The sequence below is a fragment of the Culex quinquefasciatus genome, chromosome 2, assembly GCF_015732765.1.
Source record: "Culex quinquefasciatus strain JHB chromosome 2, VPISU_Cqui_1.0_pri_paternal, whole genome shotgun sequence".
Lineage (NCBI taxonomy): Eukaryota > Metazoa > Arthropoda > Insecta > Diptera > Culicidae > Culex > Culex quinquefasciatus.
Window position 1 is genome coordinate 85,622,924 of NC_051862.1, and position 27,830 is coordinate 85,650,753.

Here is a 27,830-nt window from a genome sequence, read left to right on the forward strand (position 1 = left end):
GGGAAAATTATTCAAATTTTAGATTACGGATCCGCAAAATGCCTAGCGCTTTATTTAATTATTTTTCATCAAAGATTGGCAGACAGCATAATGTTCTGATATTTGTTTAATTACAAGCAATCAGTACTGCAATTTTCAAATTTATTGCTCTAAAATATCCTGTACATATTCAGACTGCAGTCCCGATTTCCCCCAGTTGGCGGTAGTGACTTAAAGATAGTTTGTAAAATATGTTTTATAAAAAACATGAATTTCTAAACTTTTCTAAAATTTTACATTGGATGGTTTCATTTTATTTGTTTTCGTTTCTTGTTTTTTTACAGTTTCAATGATTTTTTTAGCTTTTGCAGTCATTTTAAATTTAAAAATTAAAGAAATATATTAATAAGAATTTTATGATTATTAATATGAAATAATTTGAATCACATTGAATTAAAAATTATGATTCATTGGAAATCCAAAACATAACAAAGAACAAAAAAACATTTTTTTTTTTATTTTTTAAACTAACTAAAAACTGCTGTTCTTGCTTTGATTGAAGTAAAGCTTATCACCAATTAACAGTTTTGAGCTAATTCTATAAACAAATTCAATGAAAACATAGATTTTATGACGGTTTAAAAAATTTCCCGGGATCCCGAGAATTCTCGGGATCTGAAAAATATTTTTCCCGTTTCCCGGGAAATTCAAAGTCCGGGAAAATTGGACGCCCTAATCAATGCTAACATTTCAAATGGGCGTAATATTGAAAGTTTGATGCAAAATGGCTTCTTTGAGCATACCAAAGGCACCAAAAAAGTTTCAGTTGGATTAAAAAATACAAAAAAAATCGAATGACCGAAATCTCAAAGAATTGCTCATATGGGAGGAAGACGACTCCCACACCTGAAATGACTAAACGGCCTTACAACAACCACCGCCGGGACCGACGTTTTACTTCCCCATCCGCTGGAAGGTTGGAGCAGATGGGTATCGAACAAATGATCATCCGCTTACAAAGCGGATAGCGTAACCATTCGGCCACGCACTTCCACTGAAGCCTGAAAAGTCGTGAATTGAATTTTTCACTAACTTCAGTGTTCTAGAGCAACCCCTATTAACAGTGTTTGCTACTTAATATAGCCAATGGAATCAGAAAAATATGTGCCCACCATATTAATTACATTGTGATCTCAATATACATTGGTATATAGACGAACAAATGAACGAATTCAACTTTTTTTTTTGTTAAATCCAATATACAAGAAATATTTTATCATGACCGGATCACGGATCTGTTGCCGTATCCATTTTTGAATAGATCAACCCATGGTTCAACCTTTTGTCGGCAGAATTCCCCCCCAGTTCAAACGCACCGTCCATCATCAAGTAATATTATTCCACTCGATTTAAACGAAAGGCCGCAGTCGAGCAGTCTCGACCCATTTCGACAAAATGTAGTCACAGCTTTCAACACTCGGGCCAATCTTGGGGAGGATGTTCTAGCAGCAGAATCAGAAGAGGTCGACTGTCTGTGTCGTCTTTTGGTGCCGGTAAAACGCCGCTTCAAGCATGCGGAACATATGAAATGAAAAATTTGCGAAACGAAACGTAGAATTTTCTCCCCACTTCGTCCCGCTCCATCGTTAATTTAATGGTGCTAGACGTTTTCGAAAGAAAAAAGATCGTGCAATTTTACACACTCACCAGGTGTTGGAGCAAGGTGTCTTTCGGAGATGAGTTGTGCCAGGTGGGATAGGTAGGTCGATGGACGGTATTTAAATTTAAATTATTTATTTTTATGATGTTTTTTCCTACTTATTCTATTTCAAAACCGTTTCAACAAATTTTATAAAAACTGAAAGAGTTCCATTTCACCAGCGAACGAAATTAACTACAATGAATAAACTTCAATAAATTTACTCAACAAAACTAAACCCTCAGAAACTGTAAATGAAAGGGTAAATTTCAACTCCCTGTCCAAACAAAAACTCAGTTACAATTACAGTTTACGTTCAAGTCCCAAAGTCCCCCCAGAACGGAGATGAAGGTGAGAACGGCGTCAGGGGTGAAATGGAAAATGTTCCAAACGATTTCCGTCAGCGTCGTCGTTCAGAGTTGGCTAGATGTCACCAGAGAGGGAGAGACAGAGACAGTCACAGAATTGGAGGAAAAACTTTTCCTAATGAACACAACTTTGGCACAGATGCAAAAATTTAACTACACGAGCTATAAAACGACAGCTGCTGGGGCTGCTCACCTTTCGAAAACGGTTCGTTGATTAGAGCGAGTTTTGGGAGCGCGGAATGGAGTGAAATTTGGGTGGAAACTGCGTTTTGAAGGCTGAGATTTTACTCGTATTTGAAGAAATTTTAGATCAAGAGCAAGAATGATTTTACAAGTTAGAGATTTGGTTCTATTTCACTGCTCAACATTATTCAAGTCAATGTCAATAATTGCTGATTTTTCGCCAGGCTCTGTAAGAATAGTGAAGCAATTCACAGAAACACATGTTAGTTCATTTATGATCAAGCATAAATAGCTCAGATTTCGAATATATATTATTGCCATGGCATCATTCTTAGAAACTAAGCGCCTCCATCGATTCTTGGGAGTTAAATTTTTGAAGGTTGATAATGATGATTTGAAAGATGACCTAAGCTATTTTGAGTACCAAAAGTTTCGTCTTCTTCTCTTCTTTTTCTCCAGAAATTTTTATTAGGAACTCATTTCGATGGAGCAGCATGGTACTTTTAGTTCATAAGCAAATCATTTGATCTGTAAGTGCTATTATAATTATGACCATTACTCATTGTACAACTGACTCAATATTTCACAACGTCCGGCGATCGAAACATGACGCCACTAAGACCCCTTTCGCAATTTGACATTCCCACGGGCGTGCAGCGGGTTGCCAAGTCCCGGACCATCATCGGCGGCGTACGGCGTCGCACACTTCTGATCTCCATCATCTCAACATCACCGCGGTTCTCTGGTACGTACAGCAAATCCACATAGCTGCGCTTAAATGGAACATGAAAGCTCGTTAATCATTTCCTCTTGGCGCCTAGCACAGAATCACACGCAGCAACACGTCCAGAGTCATTTAAAATTACAGGACAGAAATGCCAAATTGGCTTAGGTGTGCGTCCCTCGGAGAAACTGCAATCATGTATGACTAATTACTTGTAGAAAAGGGACTGATGATGTTGAAGTGAAAAGAAGTCCTAAAGTTCAAAGCAAACCCACACACAAACTGGCAACCTGGCAATCTAATTGTATGTTGCTTGAAACTCTACCATAGATAACTAATGAAGACATGTGTTTAAACAATCTCTCAACAACAAGTTTGTTTGTAAAGTTTGCCAAACTGTGAATTGTACAAATGTCACCAATTCTTGGCATCATCGCAGTGTTGCCAGATTGGCTGTCAAACAATATATTTTTCAAATCATTTGATAAATCTTGACATGTCTTGAATATCATAGAACAAATGAAATATGAATACCGATGAGGCTACTAAAGAATGAAATATTTCTAGACCGATTGTATATCTGGCATCGGCAGACGGCCACAGACACCTGTTCGGCCAAGTCGTCACAGACTGCGTGCGGAGGAGGAAAAACATTTGGTCAGCATTTAAACACGTTAGAATCGAGCGCTCCCGTGAATGTGGGGCTGTTCATTTCGCTGCAAGATTTTGGAACGCTGCGCGTGGATTATTTATAGTCATCAGTCAAGTTGTTGGCTCAAGCACGCGGTTGTCTGCTGAGACTTTAGAAACGGACGCGCAACAGCCTTGAATGTCACACGCCACCGGGTCTAAGAAACATGTGGCCTGGCGGTGTTGTTGAAGAAATGCACCAGAAATGGGTATAAAACGAGAACATATGATCGAATGCTTTGAGTTAACACTGGCTTTGAAAAAAATATTCAAGATAAAGTTGCATGATTCACCTATAAGTGCGGTTTAAGTCTTCTCCACATTTAAATAAATAATGGTAAAAATAGCTCACAATTTTCATAACAGAGTTTCCAGATCATCAAACTGTATACCTATTCAAAATGACCATGATCGGACTCCAATTTCCGAAGCGGATTCAGTGACAAATTATTAGTACACACTAACATAGTAAATCTTTCCCTGTTCCTGAAGGGAACACCCGTGAAGAGTATCGGGGCCGGTATTTACAAAGCGGTTTCAGTGACATTTTATTAATTAACATAATGTTATCATGTTAAGGTTAATGTCAATATTCAATAGGATGTCTTCCTAAGGTGTCTTGACAAGGTCCAGTTTGTGACGATACACTACCTTCCCTTTAATAAGCAATCGAACCCAGAAGGGAAAAGATCACCAGTTGTGTTGGTCCGAGCCGGGATTTGAACCCCGATCTACCGCTTACGAGATGGAAGCGTTACCACTAAGCTACGCGTGGCTCGGTCCTAACATATCAATGTTTATAATTGTCCTAAAAATTTGTTTTTGTTCAATGATTTCAACAGCGAACTTTCAGTGATGACAGCCGAGCTCAACCCCAGTCAAATCAATCCGAATTCTGAAACGGAATCTAATTAGAATCGTATACAAATTCCGTTTCAAACGCAACAACCGGTTCCGTGTTCGAACCGGTTGTTGCGTTTGAAACGGAATTTGTATACGATTCTAATTAGATTCCGTTTCAGAATTCGGATTGATTTGACTGGGACTTGGTTCAGAATCATCATTTAATTCTTATATAAACCATGCATCTTTCAAGTCACTTCAAACCGGTAGTTCACTCAACCGAACTGGCACGCCATTCATCACATTTATAATTGTGAGTTTGATTTGGGCCGGGGGACGCAAACCGGCCACCAACCACCCCAACTCCACATCATTCTAGAACCGTTGTATACTTTTTGCTATTTTCTCAACAAACACGGGGCGCGATCGTCCCAAAAATCTAAGTAAAGAACGGACGAACGCCGAAGGAAAAATCAAGCGGCGCACTAATGCGACGGAGGAAAACCCTCCGCAACTCCCAGCCAACCAGCTCGCGTCTGGCGGTTCCGTAACGAAACGACACGTTCGCGCCATTTCGGCCCATCTGCCGCGCGTCGCTGAGTTAGGGGAGGAAAAGAAGAAAATTTATTCCATCAGTTATGGTTAAAAAGACTGTTTTAGAAAATAATTCATGCTCAATTCTATGAGATCCAACCAAGGGAATTTGTTGTCTTTAACCAAAATGTTTGCATCATAATCCTGCAAAAATTTTGTTGTACGAAAAATCTAACTATGTTGCAAAGAGAAATTACGTAATTACTACGCTTGCGCAAATCGACTTTTCTTAACAAGTTATACACTTTATTGCACTTATTTTAATGATTATAGTTTTGATGAATTAGAGGTTCAGGACTAGGGACCTACATAGGGAAATGAAATGTTCTGGGAGAAATTTCAAACACCCAAAGTCATTCAAATTTAAGGTTGAAAAACTTGTAGTTTTTCTTTCAAGCTGGCACTTTTCTTATACCGAACAAGAACAAACATAACAAAAACTACCAGATTATTATCAACAACAGTTTTACAATACTTGTAATTGTTATAAGTCTCGTTTTTTTGCCAAAACTATTTTAAATTAATTCCAACCTTGTTCTGGCATTATCTTGTTGCTCGATTGGAACCCCGATTTGACAGTTCGCCTCTCCATATAGGCTCTCTATTCAGGACGTGCTTCGTTTTCGAGGTATTTATGCAAATTAATTTGTAAAATCTCAATAAAATTAAGACAGCTGAATTATTTTTTTATTAGGTCTTATAAACAAATGTTAACATTGAGTGTATCCCTATCACGCCTTGTGTTGATCATTGGAGTAAGCGGGATACACTCAATGTTACATTTGTTTGTAAGACCTAATAAAAAAAAATCTAGAATTCAACTGGCGGAAATTCTTCAAAATTTCCCAAAATAATCCAATACTCCTTTTTCTAACAATAAATTTGTGTCAGGGGATTTTATTTTGTATCTAGAAAGTTTTTTGGTAATAATTTTGCTAAAAGAATACATTTTTATGTTTATTTTGAACAGTTTTTAGAGTACCGTGAAATTGCCGTGAAATTTCAATGTTTTGTAATTGGCATGCCGCGTAATTTCGATTTTTTCGTCGTGAAAAATCACTAGCCTTAGTTATCACTTAGCTTATTCAAAGTTTCTGTCCCTCGACTAAATTTCAAATTTGCAGCCTGTGAAAACATATAATTTGTTTAACAAAATGTTTCACAAAATGCTTTGTACACTGTAGGGGAGAGTGGGGAGACTTGATTCCCGGGGACACTTGATTCCATGCCTGTATCTCGTCAGCATGTGGGTAAAACAATTAACTTGGTTCTAGAAATTTGTGCGAAATTGACTTAAACACATTGTAGAAAACAGAGAAAAAAAATAAAAATGTTTAGATTGAGTTACACTCATTTTTCTAAAAAAAAGCTGCAAAAAACCTTCAAGAGATCTTTTTACTCTTTTTTAATATGTATAGAATACACTAAAAATTTAGTCAAATATTTTTTTTTATACATGAATTGTTTGATAAACTTATCAACTAGGAAGCCCTTACGCATTTAACGTTAAATTTATTGTCATTGAGAAATTTCTCTAAAACTTTTCCCAAGAAAGTATTGTGCTATCTTACTCCTGTCAAAGATATAGCGTGCTCAAAACTGGCCTTGCGGAATGTTTTAGAGAATTTACTTTATTGCGGAATGTTTTAGAGAATTTTCTCAATTTTTACTTAATTGTGTTGGTTTGAAAAATTTAGTGGAAAATACAAATGATAAAATTGCAATGATTAAAATGTAGACGTAACCAATCGCTCCTATATTTTGGGTAGTTGTTTAGGGACAATCCATAAACCATGTGGATACCTTAGGGAGTGGAGGGGGGTAGGCGATTGTTCACGCTCCATACAAAAAAAGATTTTATTTGTATGGAAATTATCCACGATGGGGGGAGGGGGTCTGAGAGTTTCAAAAAAGTGTCCACGTGGTTTGTGGATGGTCCCTTAGGGGCCTAAAAGCAACCGAAAAAAACATGGTCTGAAAAATCGTTCATCTCGAGCCATCTTACTGAGTACAATAACAGATCAAATGAAAACTTTGTTTGTTGATTTGAAGGACTCGGGAGCTCAAAGTGGAAAAAAAATCTTTATTTTTGTGGACGGTTTACGTAATATTTTTCAACGTGCATCACTTTGTAACGGGAAAATGGAGAAAAACAACTTTTTCAACTAAAACTGCGATAACTTGAAAATCTTTTACCAGAGTTATAATTTTGGATAAAACGTATTTTTTTAAATATCGAAAAAATCGAAAATATCGTCAAGTTTTAAAATTAAGTTAAAGATAAAAAATCAAATTTGCAACCAAAAATGACTTTTGTTAAATTGTACCGTTTTCAAGCTACACACAAAAAAAATATTTCCGAATGTTACATCATTTATGATGTAACACTTTTGCACGTCATTGAACATTTAAATTTAAATGTAATTTGATGTAAATTTGCAACAAATTATACGTAAAAACATGATTTTACGTGTGATTCAACCGTTTACGTCGAATCTCAAGTTTACATCAACTGTGTTTACATGTGATTCATGTTTTCCGTGTCGAGTAAATTCACATATTTTTTTCTGTGTATGTCTTTACACAGAAAAAAATATGTGAATTTACTCGACATGGAAAAAATGAATCACATGTAAACTCAGTTGATGTAAACTTGAGATTCGACGTAAACGGTTGAATCACACGTAAAATCATGTTTTTACGTATAATTTGTCGCAAATTTACATCAATTTGCATTTAAATGTTTAATGACGTGCAAAAGTGTTACATCATAAATGATGTAACATTCGGAAAAAAAAATTTGTGTGTAGTCATCGAATCGGGCGTCCCATTTTTCATAAAAGTCTCTTTGACATCAAACGTCTATCTTCTCATGGTATCGAGCTAGAAATCATTGGAAAAGGTGTCTTCGTGGATAATTGTCTTTTTGAATGGAGCCTAAAAAGTATTTAAAAACGTGACCTTACAAAAATTCACCAAAATCTGATGTTAATTCACCAGTTCCTGGCGTAAAGTTAAATTTTCTTAGACACAAAACCGTCCACTATTTTTTAAATTCCGTAGCCCTTAAATTAAAATATTATTGTAAACCAGCACATAGACTGTTAGTGCTTGTTTTGAATCCCGTCGGTTGCATTTTTTTTGGTGTTTACAAAAAATGTACATGCAGTATGTAATTTTAAGTGTCTTTTTTCACAAAGGTGTTGTGCATGCTTTTGCATGCGATTTTGCTATCGGATTTTTTGCTGCGATAGTCATGACAAAGTTGTTATCTAAGTCAAGTTTTACCAACCTAAACTCCCAGCAGTATCAACATACGAGTAAGTCGGCCAAAATTCTCGGTTCTGTGCATGTAAGGCAAGAAACCACGAGACAGGGTTTGGGGGCGGTCACGCCGTCGACAAACCAAACGCCACTGCTGCTGAGCCAGTTGCGGTCGTCGTCGGATTTTTCACGACAGCCAGCCAGCAACTGCAAGTCGCGCGGGGCTTTCACATTTCAGTACGATTCGCAGCACGATCCACGACGGGTGGTGTCAACGTGTGGTGACGGTAACGGTTCACGATCGATATTTCCACCAGTGTTTGAAAATTCGCCGGAAAATTCTCAACCTTGCACCGAGGAAGAAAAAAGGAACACAAAACGAAGAAAACAGGAAGATATTGTCGATTCGCGGTGAAAAGTGTCGTCGACCAACTGCGAAATTTCAAACCTCGTGACATACGCGCGTCGTCACCTTTTGTACGGTGTAATCCGAGCTGAAATCTGTCAAAGTTCAGCCAAGTTGACACAAATCACACGCACCGTCGTCGTTGCAATAAAACCGAGCCGGGAGGGAAAAAATCGTCAATCGTCTGTCGGATCGGGTCGCACGTATTTAGTGTTTGGTTGGGCGACTTTTGTTATTTTAACACATTGCGAGAGGAAAATAAAATTAGCCACGGGAAATTCCTCAACCCACACCCACCCGCAGTGTTGCAAGTTGTGAAGAAAAGTTAATTGACTGTTTGACAGGCCGCGTCGAGGAAAAAGCGCCATGCGGTCCCACCGCGATTGACCAACTGACCGTGGGGAATAACACAGTTGGTGAAAGTGCGCGCCACACAATCGTCTGTAACCTTCACGAAGTTTCTTCCCCAAAGTTTTCCTGGTGATGTTCTGGGATGGGATTACGCGACCTTTTTGGTGCTTAATTTTGCGCAAAGAACGTTTGAGTTTCCTCGTTTTGAAATGATTTGGCGAAATGTCGTTCATAACAAATATTAATAGATAAAATTATTGTGCAAAATTACGCCACATCATTATAAAATGATGTAAAGAAAACATATAATGAATCTTGAACTAGTTTTTCATAATTTTGTTAGTAGATAACTTTCTAACCTTCTAATTAATTTTGGCAACATATTTGCTGATCTTGTTGTGTTTTTTATGCAAATTATTATTACTAGCTAATTAAATGATAATACTCATCCACTTTAACGACCCCCAGGTCTTTTGTGGTCTCTATTGCATATTTCTGCTCGAACCTAGGAGTCCAGCACCCAAACCTCTTTCTACTCCAAAGAACCTTCCACCCTAGGATTCAAACTGACGACCTTTGGATTGCGAGTCCAATCGCAAACAGCGATTCCACCGGAGCAGGCTTGGTTTGGTGTGTAGTTTGTACTTATGGCATGGAGACGATTCCTACACCTGAAATGACTTAACAACAATTAAGGCCGAGTCCGAAGTTTTATTTCCCCATTCAATGGAAGGTTGGAGCAGAGCAGATGGGAATCGAACTCATGAAATGATCATCCGCTTACAAAGCGGACAGCGTAACCATTCGACCAAGTCTACTGCCTCTTATGGCCTATGCCTGCCAAATATTTGCAAAGAGTGAGAAACTTTTTTCAATGAGACTGTCTTGGGTACCTATCTGACAGCTGTTAAAATGTGTTTATGGTTTTGTAAAAAAAAAATGAAAATTGTGTAATCATTTTGTATTTGCCAATATGAGCAATTCACTACGAAATCGGCAAATGGCAGATTTCTACTAAACTTTGTGGAGACTATTTTGTGTAATTGGTTCACCCATACAAGTAAATATTTGAAAATCTGTGATTTATGGAGGACTTTCTGGTCGATTTGGTGTCTTCGGCAAAGTTGTAGGTAGGAGGAGTAGGATCTTTATAGAAAAAATAGGAGCAGTGAGGCGTTGTTTAACTGGGCTGCTATTTAACTGGGCGCTCAATAACTGGGCCCCAGTTAAAAACCAGACAAACGTCAAAAAACCAAAACAAACCGAAATGACCGAGGGATTAATGGATGTCAAAAACCTGTTCAATAAAGAAAAACAAACTTTTTCAAACTTTTATTTAATGTCAAGTCACATCTAAAGAACTATGAAAAGTAAGCATGATAAATAAATTTGAGTAACTTTTATTTTTATATATCATCTGGAAAACATTATGCATCGGTGATCCCCTCGTTATTTTTCGTTAAGCCCAGTTAGCGAGCAGCATTCGGTGACTGAGCTACGTTCTCAGCCCAGTTACCGAACAAGTACTGTACATGGAAATAACATTTGCCGATTTTTAAATAAAATTGTTTTTCACAAAAAAAGTATTTCTTAAAATTTGAAAAAAAAAGTTTATTTTTATTTGTTTAGGCCGGTACAAATTTTATTTTAAGTTTTTGTCTGCCCCTCCTTCAAAAATGGTCCGAAAAATCAATGCAATTGCAATTAAATAAAATCAATTAAAAATGCATTCCCCTGTGTTTAGAATCATTTTATGCATGTTTGGATTGATTTATAAATGTATTAATTTTTTGAAAATTTTCGATGTTTTTTTTTCGCTAATTTTTTTTTTCGTCAAATCTTACATTTTTTGAAGACTAATGAATACGAAACAACTAAGCTAGTGTAATGAAGCATTTTAAAAAAACATTTTTCATGCAAGTGTTGAAACTGTGGCTTGTTATTTCAATATTTATATTTTTTTTATTTTTTTGTCCCCTCCCCCCCTCGATCCGGCCAGAGCCAAGGGACATCCACTTTGAAAAATATTTGCATCGACCCTAGGGGACAAAAACCGAACCTTTGAACCATTGAGTATGAAGAAAAGTTATGCCGCCGAGTTAAGTTTTTTTGGAAAAATAAAAATTTATGTCAAGTAAATTTAATATTAAATGTTTGGCAAAAAAATATTTTTTCAAGAAGATCATAACATTTCACAAATATATCATTTTTCAACATTGGAAATTGGAGCATTAATTGCTGAAATTATAAGAATGTTTGGAAAAAGCTTGAAAATTTCATTGGAATTTTTAGAACTTTTCGAAAAAAATAGTTTTAGTAATTGTGAATCATAAACACTATTAAAAAAAACAGTTTCCAGTAAAAAATCTAATTTATGTGGCTAATTTATATTTTTTCAAATTATTTCTCCATACTTCTCTATGGCTCGAAAGTGACGGATTTTTGTCACATGAAACATATAAAAAAATCAAAAATTAAAAATTGCGGATTTTGGGAAATTTAATTCTTGTGAAAAAAGTTAATTTAAAAATCGGTAAAATAAATGTCCGTGTTCCATTTGTTTTCTGAATTGTCCTAATCACTACCTACAAATTAAGACAACAATATATCAAAATTCTTACATAACTTACAGATTTTCAAATAATTACGTCAAGATTTACGTACCATTTTTGTTGTATGGACAGTTTCCAAAATTGTACGTATACAATTATTTTCATGCAAAAAAACATTTTTTTCATGCAAGAAAAATTATGACAATGATTAAAAAAATACATTTGAGAGTTCAATAAACAATTTTCGAATGGCACTAATAAAAAAATTATCAACGGGACAGAAAAAAAACTGGAAAAAATTAAGGAAATTTCTTTTTGCCTTCCTCACCTCACTGAGGTAAGGCTATAAAATCACTCGAAAATTGAACTTCTTAAATATACCTTCTAGATATACCTTCACGTATACCTATCGACTCAGAATCAAATTCTGAACAAATGTCTGTGGGGATGTGTGTAGACATGATTTTTTCCACACGATTTTCTCAGAACTGGCTGAACCGATTTTGGCCGGGTCAGCCTTATTCGATTCGTTTTGATGTCCCATATTAAACTTAATTCTGTTTAGTAAAGTATTTAAAAAGTTATGCTAAGAAAAAGATTTTTGTATCTACAAAAAAAGGGTGATTTTTTTGCATAACCTCAAAAAGCCGGGTCTTTTTGTTTACGTGCAAGAGTCGCGCCAGATGCGAAACGCCCGGTTGCCACCGTGTTTCAAATCAGAGTCTGCATGTTTTCTGGAAAAGTCTGTATCAGGTATATATTTTTATCATAAACTTATTTTTATTTTTTTATTAATGTGAGGAAGGCACCAACCACCTAATGGTGGATTAAGAAACGTTTTTTTTTTTAGTAACTTGGGGAAAATGATAATAATAATTAGTCATGAAACATACACAAACTGGTGGTCAACATTGTATTTTCAACTTTTGGCTCTCCCCCTCCATTATGTTATGAGTCATTCTCTGCCAACTATCTTCGATGTGCATGAAATGTTGCCCTAGGGTATGTTAGGTACTTGATTGCCATTTGTCGATATTTGGTCATGTCCATTTTCATGAAATTTCACGTTCGGTAATAAATTAAAAAATCACAGCTTTTATCTAAAAAAAACCTTACTTAATCCACCCTTAGGTGGTTGGTGCCTTCCTCACATTTAAAAAGTGCTATCATACAACTAGACTGGGTAGTCAGATCTTCATATTGCAGAATATCTGAGATCCGGCCTATAAAAAGTGCATGAATAACACTTAAGTGCTTACAACTTTTGATAGGGTTATCAGATCTTCAATGTCTTGGACGCGTTAGAATGGTCTTTTGATTTCCTATCTAACAATAGGTCGCATGAGGGATCCGGAAACGTTTACATCAAAATATCTGAGATCCGGCCTCTAAAAAGTGCATAAATAAAACTTAAGTGCTTATAACTTTTGATAGGGTTGTCAGATCTTCAATGTCTTGGACGCGTTGGAAAGGTCTTTCATACACCTTTCTAAAAATGTATAACACGATAGGTTTTCTTACAAAAACCCTTTTACAATCTTCCGAACTTTAGTCAAAATCGTTTTTTTTTTTGCATAACTTTTGAAGTACTTAACTAAACTACATAATTTTTAATAGCGACTTATGGGACCCCAAGACGGATCGAATGAGAACAAAACGGACAAAATCGGTTTAGCTAGTCTCGAGAAAATCGAGTGACAATTTTTTATCAACATCCCACCACACACACAGACATTTGCTCAGAATTTGATTCTGAGTCGATAGGTATACACGAAAGTGGGTCTAGGAGGTCTAATTGAGAAGTTCATTTTCCGAGTGATTTTATAGCCTTTCCTCAGTAAGGTGAGGAAGGCAAAAAGGTTGACTGTAAATATTTGACTTGGAAGACGATATTCGAAGATAAACGACAACTGGTAGTATCAAGTGGTTAAGAAGCGAAAAAAAATTTCACCAGATCACAGACGGGATTCGAACCCGTACCACCCACGTCTCTAGCGGGGTACTCTACCCTTAAGTCACAGTGATCCTTGGGATTCTAGTTGTCCCAAGACACCAAAGTAGTGTTCAGTTGTAGATTTGATCGCACAACCTCGCCTCTAATCTAGATCTTCTTTTCGGTCTTAACCTTTTTTCTTGCTAAATATTTGACAAACAGGACAGTGGCAAATTCAATGTAATTTTCAAATCTGCAATATATCTGAGCGGTATTTCTATTCAATCAGAACTAACAAAATCATCTCAATTTACGTGTTTTTTGTGTTGTTTTCGGACAGAAAAACTGTCTATTAGCGATGGGAGAAGCTTCTTCAGAAGATTTTCTTTTGGCATTCGTTAATCAAAAAACTCGAAAGCAAAATATCTCCTCAACGAAATGCCAGAAAAAGATACTTAAAATCAAATTTGAAATTATCAGTAATTTAGACCTGCTGTTTTTTGTAAATGAATAAAGTTTGCAACTCAATTCAGCTCAAATTCACTTGCGTCAATATAGCACCATCACGACAGTATTCTAACCAACAAAGTCTCCCCAAAATGTGCACAAAGTCTTCAACCATCATCGTTACACAGGTTAACACCGAGAGTCACACACAGCTGTCCGTCGCGCATAATTGACCGATTAACGCAACGTTTCACACACGAGCAAAGGTGGGATCGCCGAGATGCAAATCTTTAAAGCACCACTTCAGTTTCAATTATCAGACACGATCCGTGAGATGAGCCAAGTAAAAAAGGTCCCCCCCCCCCCTCCCCCTCCCTTCAGCAGAGACACGCGAATTGGCCTCAAAATACCACGCGTCTCCATTCATAAATAAATCACCTTCTTCCTTAGTAATATGTGTGCGTGTGTGATGGTGGTCGTGTCGGCTGAAAAACGTGAAAACAACAGGTGTGCGTTTGTTGATCGCCACGCGGTCAACTAATTGCCTCTTCGCTTTCCATCTTCCCTTTTTCCTCCTGACGGGGTGTAAAGTTACGCACGTGACGGCTGCTGCCAAACAGTGCAGTGAGAAGAAACGGGTGCGGTGACGCGGGGTGTTCCGTTTTTCGCGAGCGCGCGCCTGCTTTTCCGAGAGCAGACACACCTGTTCATTAGGAACTGAGATTTGGAAGTTTTTTTTTGTTTGCAGTAACGCTAAGTGAAAAACAATTGCGAAAAAGGTGAATAGTGAAAAAATAAATATTAAAAATGTCGCCCAATCATAAAAAGAAGGTATGTAAAAATATAATATGTACAACAATACCCTACAATGTCATACTATGTTCTTGCAATTAGAAAAGCAGCACAATGAAAATGGGCCAATTTGAAATTGTATACAAAGGGTGAACAAGAGAGAAAGTGTGTTCAAAATATCGTTATTAGGGAAAAATAGGCAATTCGTAATCCTAGTTTCTATCGGTTGCAAAAATAAATTACATATACTCGCTGAAGTATTTTTTCAAAAAATAGCCCTTTTTAGATGTTACATAAGTGTACTTGTACAAATTTCCGCAATTTGTTTTTAAGAGATTATTAATTTCGTTTTTTTTTTTTATTTGGATGATTTTGCATCATTAGTTTGTCGAACAAGCCTTCATAAAATTCCAGAGTTTTTTTTTTAAATAGGTCCTATAAACTAGAGATGGGCTTTTTTGAGCGAACCGTTCTTATGAACCGGCTCAAGCTAAAGAACGAATGAGCGACCGCTCAGAAAAAATGAGCGGCGGTTCATTTTGTGAACCGGTTCTTTTCAAAGAACCGTCAAATCAAAGAGCGAGTCGAAGAACGAACCGAACGAGAGCGAATGAGCGAGAGCGAATGAACGGAAAGAACGAACGGACTCCGTTCAACGGAGCGCTTGATTAGCGTCGCTCGCGCCGTCGTCGACGTCGTCGAACGGCCTCGTTTTCGCTCACTCTTTCGTTATTTCGCTCTCGCTCATTCGCTCTCGTTCGGTTCGTTCTTCCTCGCGCTGGTGGTGACGGTGTTGTGGAGAAAAGAGGGGAAACTAGGTTCTCACCGGTCGCCTCATGTTCCAACTTCCAACATCATGGCGCACTTTATGCTTGTTGCTAGCCTGTCGGGGCGCCTGTGATTTTGAATCAGCTGATTGTCGCCAGATGTTGCATGATCTCATTATGCAGCAGTTCCATATGAAAGTTAAAGAAAAAAAATAAAAGTGCTTCGATTTGGCTCAAATTTTTTCTGGGGGTTCCTTGGCCAAAATAATTAGACCCGTATTTTTTTGTTTGGTCATTAGGGTGGCCTACGTCGTGTTAGGGTGGTCCGAAAAATGGCCATTTTCGTCGATTTTCACAAAAACCACTTTTTTCAAAAAATCATAACTTCGCTCCATTTCAACCGATTTTAGCTGTCTAGGGCGCAAATGAAAGATGATAAGTTGGACTTTCAAGAAAAAATAATGTGGAGTTTCAAAAATCTAGCCTAACATTTGAAAAAGTCTTATGAAAACATCAAATGCCGTTTTGACGGTGTCTGGACCAAAGAGCCTATATCTGAAAATATTTTTAACGGATTCCTCGGACAATTTTACATAACATATCAAAATTGGGCGAGGTTCATTAACAGGATTCAGAGATATGATTTTTGAAAATAAAATCCGCCGCGCGCGAAAACGAGAAATTGGCGAAATCGGCAAAAAATCAACTTTTTTCACTAAAACTGCGATAACTAGAAAATTTCAGCGATGACCTATAGATGTTAGGGTACCAAAATTTTCGCAATTGAAATACGCAACTTTTGGTACCCTAACATTTATAGGTCATCGCTGAAATTTTCGAGTTATCGCAGTTTTAGTGAAAAAAGTTGATTTTTTGCCGATTTCGTCAATCTCCCGTTTTCGCGCGCGGCGCGTCGAAAACCCGGATTTTATTTTCAAAAAATCATATCTCTGAATCCTGTTAATGAACCTCGCCCAATTTTTGATATGTTATGTAAAATTGTCCGGGAATCCGTTAAAAATATTTTCAGATATAGGCTCTTTGGTCCAGACACCGTCAAAACGGCATTTGATGTTTTCATTAGACTTTTCAAATGTTAGGCTAGATTTTGAAACTCCACATTATTTTTCTTGAAGTCCAACTTATCATCTTTCATTTGCACCCTAGACAGCTAAAATCGGTTGGAATGGAGCGAAGTTATGATTTTTTGAAAAAAGTGGTTTTTGTGGAAATCGACGAAAATGGCCATTTTTCGGACCACCCTAACACGACGTAGGCCACCCTAATGGCCAAACAAAAAAATACGGGTCTAATTATTTTGGCCAAGGAACCCCCAGAAAAATTTTGAGCCAAATCGAAGCACTTTTATTTTTTTTCTTTAACTTTCATATGGAACTGCTGTATGAAAATATCGATAGATTTCTCAAAAGTTGTTACACGCATTCGAACATGCTAGTTTGCGGGTTTAATCCATGTATTGAACCGTTTATGATTTTAAATGTAATTTACCACAGCACATCACACAAACTTGGTACTCTTTTGTGGTAATTGATCAATAGTTTTCTTAAGGCATTTTTTCAGATCTTCTTTTTGACGAATGTTTTGATCATTCATTTGCTGTCATGAATAAAAGTTGTTCTTATTAAACAAAAACTGCATTTCGAGACTATTTTATCAAGTGCAGCAAAACGCTACCTCAAATATGCCTGTTACTGAACAACAAATTAAATCTTTTGTTTCACAAAATATGGGAAAATAATTATCAAAACGATAATTCAGCTTACTTTCGTTACTTTTAACAATTGAAAGCAATAATTTGGTTGAAAATATTCACTTCTGAAGAAAACTCAAGTTTGTTTACCTCTCTATGAAAAAAAAGTTTTCAATATTTGTTGATTTCAGAGATCAATGTTTATATTTGAAATGCTTTCCAAAAAAAGGATAAAGCAAATCGACGATTTTCTATGTTTTATGGACGATCTCCAATCTGTTTTGAATAAGTGCGATGAAAACATATATTTTTGAAATATCAATCAACAAAAATCATACGAAGTGTGACACTCATGGACACTCCATTGGTCGTTTGAAAAAAAAATCTAAATATCTTGAGCAGATGCTTCAGTTCATTCCAGTCTATTTTCTGACTTTGAGCGAAATGAGCGGATGAGCCGTTCAAAAGAGCCGCTCATTTAAATGAGCGAACGAAAATGAGCGGCTCACAGAAATGAGCGGTTTTGCCCACCACTACTATAAACAAATAAAACACAGTAGCTTATTGGACCATTAAAAAAAACTTAAGAAATTTTTCTTCTATATATATAAAAAAAAAATCGACGGTTTTGTTCGAACGCGAATCAGTTCAATACGGAGCGTCGGATCGAGCTGCTCTTTGTTGCGTTGGGTTCGTATAAGCCCAAGGAAGGTTTATACGCTAACTAATTGACACTTTGGCCACTCTGGAACCGATTCCAGAGCATCGGCAATTGTATGGAGAAAGTTACGCAAAATCAAATTTTGATCACAGGAGGCTGAATAATCAAAAAAGCAAAAATTCGTCAACCAACGAAAAAAAGGCAGAACGAAGTTTGTCGGGTAAGGCTTGTAATATATATATTTTTTGATTTTCGATTTTTTGTATGTTTGAGGGGTAAAAAAGGATTTTGCAAAATCTGATACCAGTGCACAGCACTATGGTACATTGGGTGGCCAAGTTTCAAAAAAGTGACCTTCTCCAAATATTTTTTGGTATTTTTTTCTCGAAAGTAAACATTCTAACTAAGAAAAATCCAAATTTTCAAAGCTCTAAGTTTGTTCATTACGGAGATACGCAAGCTGAAAGTCAAAAAATGGAGTAAAAAACTAGCGTTTTTCGTAAAAAAGGCTGATTGTTTAATTTTAACATAGCTCAGACATTTTAAATGTTTTACTAGGACAAATATACATCGTTGGAAAGGTAATGAGATAAGCTTTGAAACTATTAATAGATAAAATGTAGTTCCTAAACCAAAAACTGAAGTTTTCATCGAATAACTGGAGCATTTTTTTGACAAATCATATTTTTTTTTTGTGTTTGTTAATCGAGTACTTTTTTTGCTAACCGATGCTAAACATGAAACTAAGATCACTTGAAAGATTGGATTATAATCTAACATTGCTGAAATTTCCAGCCTGCGATTTTTTGCGTTTTCGGAGATATGCCATTTTGAACATTTACGTTTTATACATATACATATGCGCCCGTTTATTTCACTTGCTTTGCTACCTACTTCGTGGGCATCGTCGCTTCAAAAATCAATACCTGGTTTCAAGAAGTTCGAAATGACTTTATTGGAATTTTCTGTTGCCTACATTGAGTACCTTAGTCAAAATAAGGTATTCGTACCGAAGTTTCTCAAGCGAAACTGGAGAATCTCAGTTTGATACCGGAAAAAGTATTCAGCAAAATGTTGACTTAGCATGATGAATTTCTGCGATCAATCCATGAAACTGATTCACATTTAAGTTCTATGTTGGTTAGTATAAAACATCATAAAAAGTACCTTTAACATATCCTGAAGCTGTCACAAACTCTATTTTTATCGTTTTACTTCATAGTTAATATTTTGAATAAAATTAATTTTTCTGTTAGGGTAGGGGGGGGGGATCAAGTTATATGGCATGGACTCACAAAAAGAAACACACAGCAGTAAATAATAAATATTTGACTTAAAATGAATTTATTACGCTTAACAAAATTTTGTTGGAGGGGATGAGGAGAGGGGGGGGGGGTGAAAGAAACAGGAGGGAGGGGTTGTGTCCTTAAAGTGGGGATGTATTAGCTTATCCATAATTTTTATAATATAAACTTGCAATACAATATATACGCAATTCTGTTGCACTTGCAAATGTATGAAAAGACTATTTATTATAAACAATCAACTATTGAAAAACATGAAAAGTCATAAAAATCGACGTATATCATTTCAATACCATACAATTACCCAAATTTGTATGGAAAAAACATTTAAAAAGCAAAAAAATAATTTGGCCGCCTGTTTGTATGGAGATGGCCCATAGTGCAGTGGTCCGAAACCGAAATCTAGCGTGACAAAATTGATAGCGGCCACACGTTAAGATTTAGAGCTTTGGTGTCTTGGGGACAAATGATCAGGGTCAATAGGGGCATCTTTTGGTATGGTGGACATTAGGGTGGTCCAAATTTTAGGGTGGTTCAGAATTTTTATTTTGGCGGGATGACGAGATAGCGCTTTGGTGTCTTCAGAAAAGTTGTAGAGAACACAATTTTGAGCAACTTTGCTCTAGAGCACAAAGCTCTCTCTTCAAACGGGAAGTTTCTAGAGTCATTTTTGTAATTTAGGTTGAAGTGTTTATGAAAAAATGAGTTTTTTGAATTTATCAACTCAGGCTTGTGTCGTGACATCAACAAAATAATTAAATTTATTCCTGAAATATTTCAGCCAAAACTTGTTTCTTCTTTTACAACCACTAGATCATTTTGTACATTTTTGAGCCCTTGTAGACAGTTGTAGAGCTTGTCAAAATGAACATTTTTGTTCTTAAAAAATGAATTTTGGTCAATTCTATCAAAAGTTATGGGCAAAAAACGATTAAAAAATGCTCATTTTCAAATTGAGATTAAATAAGTTAAACAAAAAAGACCCCTGAGATATTTTCAGCAAATGTACTCTAAAATGCGTACTTTCAGATGCTTCTAAGAGCGAGGTCAAACTCCACCTTCTTTTCGAGTTATTCACATTTCAAAATGGCGTCTTTTTCGTCGTATTTTGGCTATAACTAAGGCTACCAACTGTACGGATTTTTTCCTTACCATACGGATTTTCGAACCTATTCGCGGATTTTTAACAGGCCGGAATTTTTGTAGGGAATTTTGCGCATAATACGGATTTGTACGGAATTTTAACAACTTTTTAATCATTGAATTGCATTTTTGATTTGGTCGAAGATTTTGTTAACTAGAAATTTGTATTTTTCTGTGAGTTTGATTTAAAAAGAGGGTTTTCCGGGGTTTCCTGAATTCAAACTTTATTATCAATAATTCTACAGTTTTTGAACTATTGTCTTTCATATGTTATCACCTTAAAAAAACTCTAGAATTTTTCTTTTAGGAATTCCTTACTAAATATATTTATCCATTTCCAAAGGCTTTCTAAAACTTGTGAAAACATTTGAACATTTGAATTATCAAATCTAGAGTTTTTTTAAAGGTCCTATAAACTGTTGTGTTTCACATGTTATAGGACCTTTTCAGCAAAAAAAAATCTGGAAATGTGTTCGTGAAAACACTAAGAACGATATTATTCGTAAAAGCAAACTTGACTTTTCGTAAACATTTAAACGTTTAACAAAAAAAAATGAAGAACATAATGATTTGATTCAAATCACGGTTTATTTTATGAATACTTTTAAACGTGCAAGTCATATGCACTCTGATAGTATTTTGTGAAATTTGTTAGCTGTAAAAACGGCACAGTTTATATTTGTAATTTTCAAATTTATTAAATTTAATTTATCTAAATAATTCATTGACAGTTTTTGTTACACCATGTTGTCATATTGGCAAAGTGTACGGATTTTTGCTCAGCAAGAGTTGGTAGCCTTAGCTATAACTTTCATTTTAAAGGTCCGGTTTTTGCTCTCTTGGAAGATAAATATGTGTTTTGATAAGCTCTACAAATGTCTAGAAGACACCAACTCGCTACGACACAAGCCTGAGTTGATAAATTCAAAAAACTCATTTTTTCATAAACACTTCAACCTAAATTACAAAAATGGCTCTAGAAACTATCCGTTTGAAGATGCTCTTCAGCAAAGTTGCTCAAAATTGTGTTCTCTACAACTTTTCTGAAGACACCAAAGCGCTATCTCGTCATCCCGCCAAAATAAAAATTCTGAACCACCCTAAAATTTGGACCACCCTAATGTCCACCATACCAAAAGATGCCCCTATTGACCCTGATCATTTGTCCCCAAGACACCAAAGCTCTAGACTTCGGATAATTGAATCACAAACAAAAAAATCTTTTTTTTTATTTTCTTACATCAAACATCAAATTCGAGTTCTGCAACCACCCCATTTAAGTCAAATTTGTATGGTTGATTGCCTGTAAAGTTTAAAAAAAATGCATTTTTTTCAATATTTCCCCATCGCCATATAGGCCGCTACCTTGGATTTAAAAATTCTAAATCCCTGAGAGTAGTTTACACTGAAAAAAACCAATTCTCGAAATCGTGAATTAAATTCACGAATGCGAGAACCACGAAGGAATATATACACGTTTATGGTGCAAATGCACCATACTCATGAATAAATTCCTTCGTGGTTCTCACATTCGTGAACTTAATTCACGATTTACGAGAATTGATTTTTTTTTCTGTGTAGGGGTCATAGTTAAGCTAAACAATCAAAAATAAGTTTATCCGAAGTGAAATTTTGCTAAGGCCTTCTGATAATTGAGTCTGGGCTGAATTGGTTTTGGAAAAAAAACAAAATATTTTTAAAGAAGGCATCAAAACCCCTATTTGAAAGAAAATCAAATTAGCTATAAAAAGTGCCTTTTTTTCTTTTTTACTTAAACGAACTTTTTAAAGTTGTATTCATGCTAAATTATTTGTTTTCTATTTTGTTTTTCATGCAGTTTAACAATACTTTATGAAGGAATCGCTGGTACCCTGCAAAAAATGAATTGCTGTGAAAATTTAAAAAAAAAAACATTGTTTTAAATTTGTTGATCGGACTGATGTTGCTGAAGTAAAGCGTCTTAAACATAAAATTGTACAATAAAATAGTTTTTCTCAGTGTTATTTACACATTAAAAAATCATGATTATTTCTGGGAATGAGTACACCTTTTATGTCAAAAAAATGTGTAATTTTACCTCCTTTTTCGTTGAAATGCCCGTTTTTCAGTCTTAATTGAGGTAATATTACATCATAAAAAAGGTCCCCCTTCCAAGTTTAAATAATGTTTTGCTGTGTAATTAGCCCTCATTTTCAGCTCGCGATATCTCGGAAACGGTTTGCTACATTTTTATTGTTAATATTGTTTCGTAACATTTTTTTTCGGTTGAAAATTTCTGATAAGAGCGTTCTTAGCTTTTTTATAAATGTTACTCTTGATTCTAAAATGTTGACGTAATTTAAAGAGAGAACAGAAAATGCACTGTGACACTGTGAAAACCTTATTTTTTACCAAATTTAATCCTTAAGACGCTGTACTTCAACAAACTTCGTCTGATCAACAAATAAAAGAAATATAGGAAAATTTTCTCAGCAATCAAAAAATCATATGGCAGGGCTTTTTTACGTATTTTTAAATTGCAAAAAAGCTTGTTCGAAAAATTACCTTAAAATACCCTAATTTAAAAACAGTTCACTCTATAAAAAAATTAGGAATATTAATATTATAATATTAATGCATTTTTGTTTGCAAATTTACTTTACAGTCATGCCACATATTCGGAACACTTTTATGATAAATTGTCGATAGCATGCCAAAAGTACCGTAAAACGGGGTGACTTTGATAGCCGGGGTGACTTTGATAGGTTTAAGATTTTTCCGAAAAATGAAGAGTACAACTCAAATACGTACGGAATGGTATTGAATCATACTGACCGTGGTAGAGAAGTGTTCAAAGTACCTTAAGAAAAACTTTTCATAAAATTTTGAAAAGTTTAAAAAGTTAGTTAACTATAATTAAGAAAATGTTGATGAAAGGCATTATTTCAAACTCCTCAAAGTGTCATGTTTTTCTCAACGAACATAATTTTGAATCGGAAAACGGAATGCATTTTCGGATTCTTTGGACAATTTTCCACTAGGAGAAGGTTGAATAAGTTTGTAAATAATAAATATTATGTGTTTTTGAAACATAAATAAATAAAAATCTCTTTTTTCATAGGCATTTTCAGTTGGACAAATTTCATATAAAATGTGAAAGCTTTTGATTTTTGCTTCTAATTCAGTTTTAAATGCAATTTTAATCGATAATTTTATAAACATATCAAGTTTTAACGAATTTCAGGCAAAATTCTGACTTTTGAGCAATTTTACCTGAAATTTATATGTATTTTGTTAAAAAGCTTATAAACTTAGTTAACTAAATAAACATTGATTTTTTCCTAGAAAACTAAATTAGCAACCTTAGTAATGTTACATTTGACGTAAAAATAAAGTTTGAACACCTTAAATCTGATTTTAACAAGAAAAACTATGACTATCAAAGTCACTCCGGAATTCAAAATAAGAATTTTTAACGTAACTATTTTTAAAAACGCCATTGAAAAAACTTTTTTTTCAAAAATGGTATATGGACCATATGTGGGCTACCCCAGTACATGTTTTTAAAATAATAATCTCAAGACAAGCCTTACCAGTTGGAAAATATTCCAAAAATAAATTGAAATCCTATCAAAGTCACCCCGGTTTACGGTAGCTTTTCTGTCGACCTTACTATTTTTAGAACCTTTATTTGGACATTATCTTGCAATTTCACTGTTAAAAGTAGTACTTTTTGAACAAAAAACTTCATTCCAAGACTATTTTGTCCAGAGCAGCAAAACACTACCTCCAAATGGCCTGTTTCATAATTGTGGGATATTATTGTGCCTCCCACAATTGTGGAACACCTGAATTTAACTGATATTTTCAAAAAAAAAGTTATCAAACCATGTATAAAACATCACTAAGCTTGAGTTTCGTTGGTTTCAGTGTGTGAAGTCATTATTTGGTAATAAATATGTACTCCTGGAGAGATCCAAAGTTTGTTTACATTCGTAAGAAAAAAGTGTTCCAAATTTGTGGATTTCAAGGGTCAAAGTAATTCTTCAAAATATTCATATAAAAGTTAAAATTTGCAAATGTTCGATACAGCATTCGAAAGATCGCAAGAAAAGCTTTCAAATGAAGGTAAAAGCGAATCATTAAGTTCAATTATCGATTTGCTTTGATTTTTTGAACATTGGCCGATCTGGAAACCGTTCCGAATAATGTGGGATGACTTTACATCTGAATATGATTCTTGAATCTCCTGTAGTCCAAGTCCAAATCATTACTTATAACATTGCCCAAGACACCAAATCCCGAAGCATCGGGAATGAATGGAAAGAGTTTCGTTGAAATAAACAATTACATTAGTTTGAAAAATAGGCATATCCAGTTATGAAAATTTTTGCTTCTGTTGACTGTATTATCTTATCTGAGCAAAGCGACAAAAGGTTTGCTGATGTAGATTTGGAGATCTATTTTCTGTTTTGTTTTACATGAAAGTCTTAATATTGACCAATGTCCAAAGTTGTATCCTTGAACATAAATTAGTTTTTTTAATGTGTTTTTGGGTATTTTTCGGTGGTTTTTGTTCATTTGTATATCTATTCTTACATTTTCATGTTTCGAAAATATTATTAACAGAAAGGTCATCCTTTTTAACAAAAGATTGCTTTTTAACGTGAATTTTTGAAAATGTTAATATGCATTCTCATAAAAATTATATTGCAAAATGTACTCAAAAGTAAAACAAAAAAGTGTGTTCACGATAGTTTTCAGTTCGTTGCAACTGCTTTGTAATTTTTTTTATATCAATCCAAAAATTTCATTCACGCAAACTCAATTTCAAACTAAATTATGTAGAAATCAGTTCTAAATAACTGTTTCAAACGTATTGATCCGATTTGCATTCAATTCGCCAGCAGCTGTACAATCGTGTTCATCTGCAGCTAGAAAATTGAAAAGCCAGATCTTTCGGATCATCAGCTCTTGTGTTGGGCAAAAAAAAATGGGAATAGACTTTTCTCCGTTCCGTTCTCCCTTATCACTACTCATACAATATTTATAGACATGATTTCCATAACTCTCGTGGCCACCACCACCACTGACTTTGTGTGTGAAGGGAACGACATTTCAAGCAAAGGGCCCACAAAAACGAGATTGACGGTCACCGTCGCCGTCCTCGTCAATCGAACTGAAGTAGAGAGATCTGATGCTGGTTTGAATTTAGAGTGGTCTACTCGTCGTCGTCGTCGTCGTCGATTCCTGGTTCGGAATGTCGGATAACCATAACTAACCTCTAAATGGTGCTTGAAATAGGATTCATCTGTGAGAGTCTTTGGTCGGTGGTGCCACACTACTGACCTGAAAGTTGTGCCTGGTTGACGATGATGATGGGGCCCGAACCCGAAGACGAAATTGATTGATAAATATTTCACACTGAATAGAACCTTGCATACATTGAGCACCAACTTGATTAGATTTGCATCATCGGAGTCCCCGCAACAGCCAAGTGGAAGTTTAACAAGAGTTCTCTCGAGAGGCACTAAAACTTGAAAAAGAACAACTTAAATTATCCCTTGTTTTAGAATAGACGAAATTTTTGCTTCTAGTAATCATGGTTTGCAAAAAAGTTTTTTTAAATCTCGATTCTCTAGAGAATCAAACTCCAGGGTTTCCCTGAATGGTGTTCCCTGGCGCATAAATTTAGTTGTAAGTAAAGTGGAAACGCAGAGGGGACCAGGTTCGATGGATGAGGGGAATAATCTTCTGCAGATCCTAGCACCTTTCCTGATGCACGGACAACAAGTTGAGTGAGTGTCTCTAGATTGAATTCGAGTAGATTGGATTTGGAGTCCCCACTCGAAAAATGAAGCCCTGAAACCGGACCACCACCACCCGTGTTGGACACTCGAAAAGCTGCTTTTGGGCAAATACAATTTGCATATTGCTGCAACTATTGTACCAGAGAGAGAAGCGAGAGATGCAAATAGATCTCCATTTCCGAGTCGACTGGAAGAAATAATACGGTACCCATGTGGAACTGGAATTTTCCAGCTATAACTGGAGTAGTAATTTTGTTTTTTTTTATGCTCGAGGTGCCCGGGGATTGTCGTCGGTTGGCTCAACACTTTGGGCACTTTACATCTCTTGGTCGAGTGGATGCTGGATTTGGTTAGTCAAGTGGATATTCAGATGGAATTATTCTTTACGACACTTGTTTTACGTGCAATGTTCTGTTTCGTCCGTACATTGTAAAGTTGTTTCAGCGTTGTATCGATAAAAATAGTTTAAAGCAAATACACATCCAGAGATTTATTTCAAAAGGTCCGGTAAACATATGAAATCTCGCAGCTTATAGAACCTTTTGAAAAAAAAACACTGAAGACATGACCTTTGAAGCTAAATTGAATTTGCAAAAAAATAATAGAATTTTGTGCAAATATTCCACTCGAAACAAATTCGTATTACTCAACGCGTACATAAACGCTTTCTCGCATTCATGCGTGTCATCAAAGAAAAACAACACACTATGAACATCACGACCATTAATAGGAGAGATTGGATGCGTGATTTCTCGAATGCCAATAAAAATGTCATATCTTTTTATGTTTTACTTTAAAAAATTTCACACAAATTTATTTAGGTGATATAATTTTCATAATGATGTGTTTAAGTGAAACTTGTACTCTGAATAACTGTTATTTTTAAATGAATGTTTCTAACGAACTCAACCGTCAACGTGCCTTCCAATCCACTATGGGGTTTCAGGCGGCCATAAATCGAAAAACCGATATACTCTAATTATTTTTTTGGTATTTTTTTTTTCGAAAATAAACATTCTAACTAAGAAAAATCCGGAGTTTGAAAGTTGTAGGTTCAAAATTCACTGAATTGCAAACCTTCAAAGGCGAAAATGGTAAGAAAAAACATGTTTTTTGACAAAAAAAAATATTTTTTTTTCATAGTTGTACTGTGTAGCTGTTTATGATTTTTTTCCTGCATCATTATATAAATTCAGAATGGTAATTGATTTAACTTTTCAATAATATTTTACAAAACACACTTTTACAGGCTAAAAAAAATAATAAAAATAAAAAAAGATGGATTTTTATTCAAAATTTAGTTTTTTTCAACTTTGTTAATGGAGTACTTTTTTGTGTGCATTTGTGCGATCTGAAAATTTTGCAGCTTAAAATTTGAACCATGTCCTAACTTGTCTCCAAATTTCAAAGTGCACTTATGTGCACTTTTGAGTTATGCCATTTTGAACATTTTGATTCATGCAAGGAAATTAATGATTTCGCGTATACGCTTGGTTAAAATCACATTATTTACCTGCGGAGGCAGAAATGACGTACCTGTTATGTATGTTTTGAAATTGATTTGATATTCATGACTTTGTTGGTACTTAGGTACGTTTAATAAAATTAGAAATTCCTATTCTAAGTATTT

At 35.3% G+C, this 27,830-nt stretch overlaps 1 protein-coding gene across 1 annotated transcript in view; it reads left to right on the forward strand.

Moving 5' to 3' along the window:
• Window positions 1-8,492: 8,492 nt before the first annotated feature.
• The window catches only part of LOC6046811 (SET domain-containing protein SmydA-8), a 31,251-nt gene continuing 11,913 nt past the window's right edge, over window positions 8,493-27,830 (forward strand). The window contains exons 1-2 of the mRNA XM_038256404.1: window positions 8,493-8,631; window positions 14,782-14,864. Of these exons, the coding sequence (XP_038112332.1) occupies window positions 14,841-14,864 (24 nt within the window). The 5' untranslated portion in view covers window positions 8,493-8,631; window positions 14,782-14,840. The remainder of the gene's footprint in view (window positions 8,632-14,781; window positions 14,865-27,830) is intronic.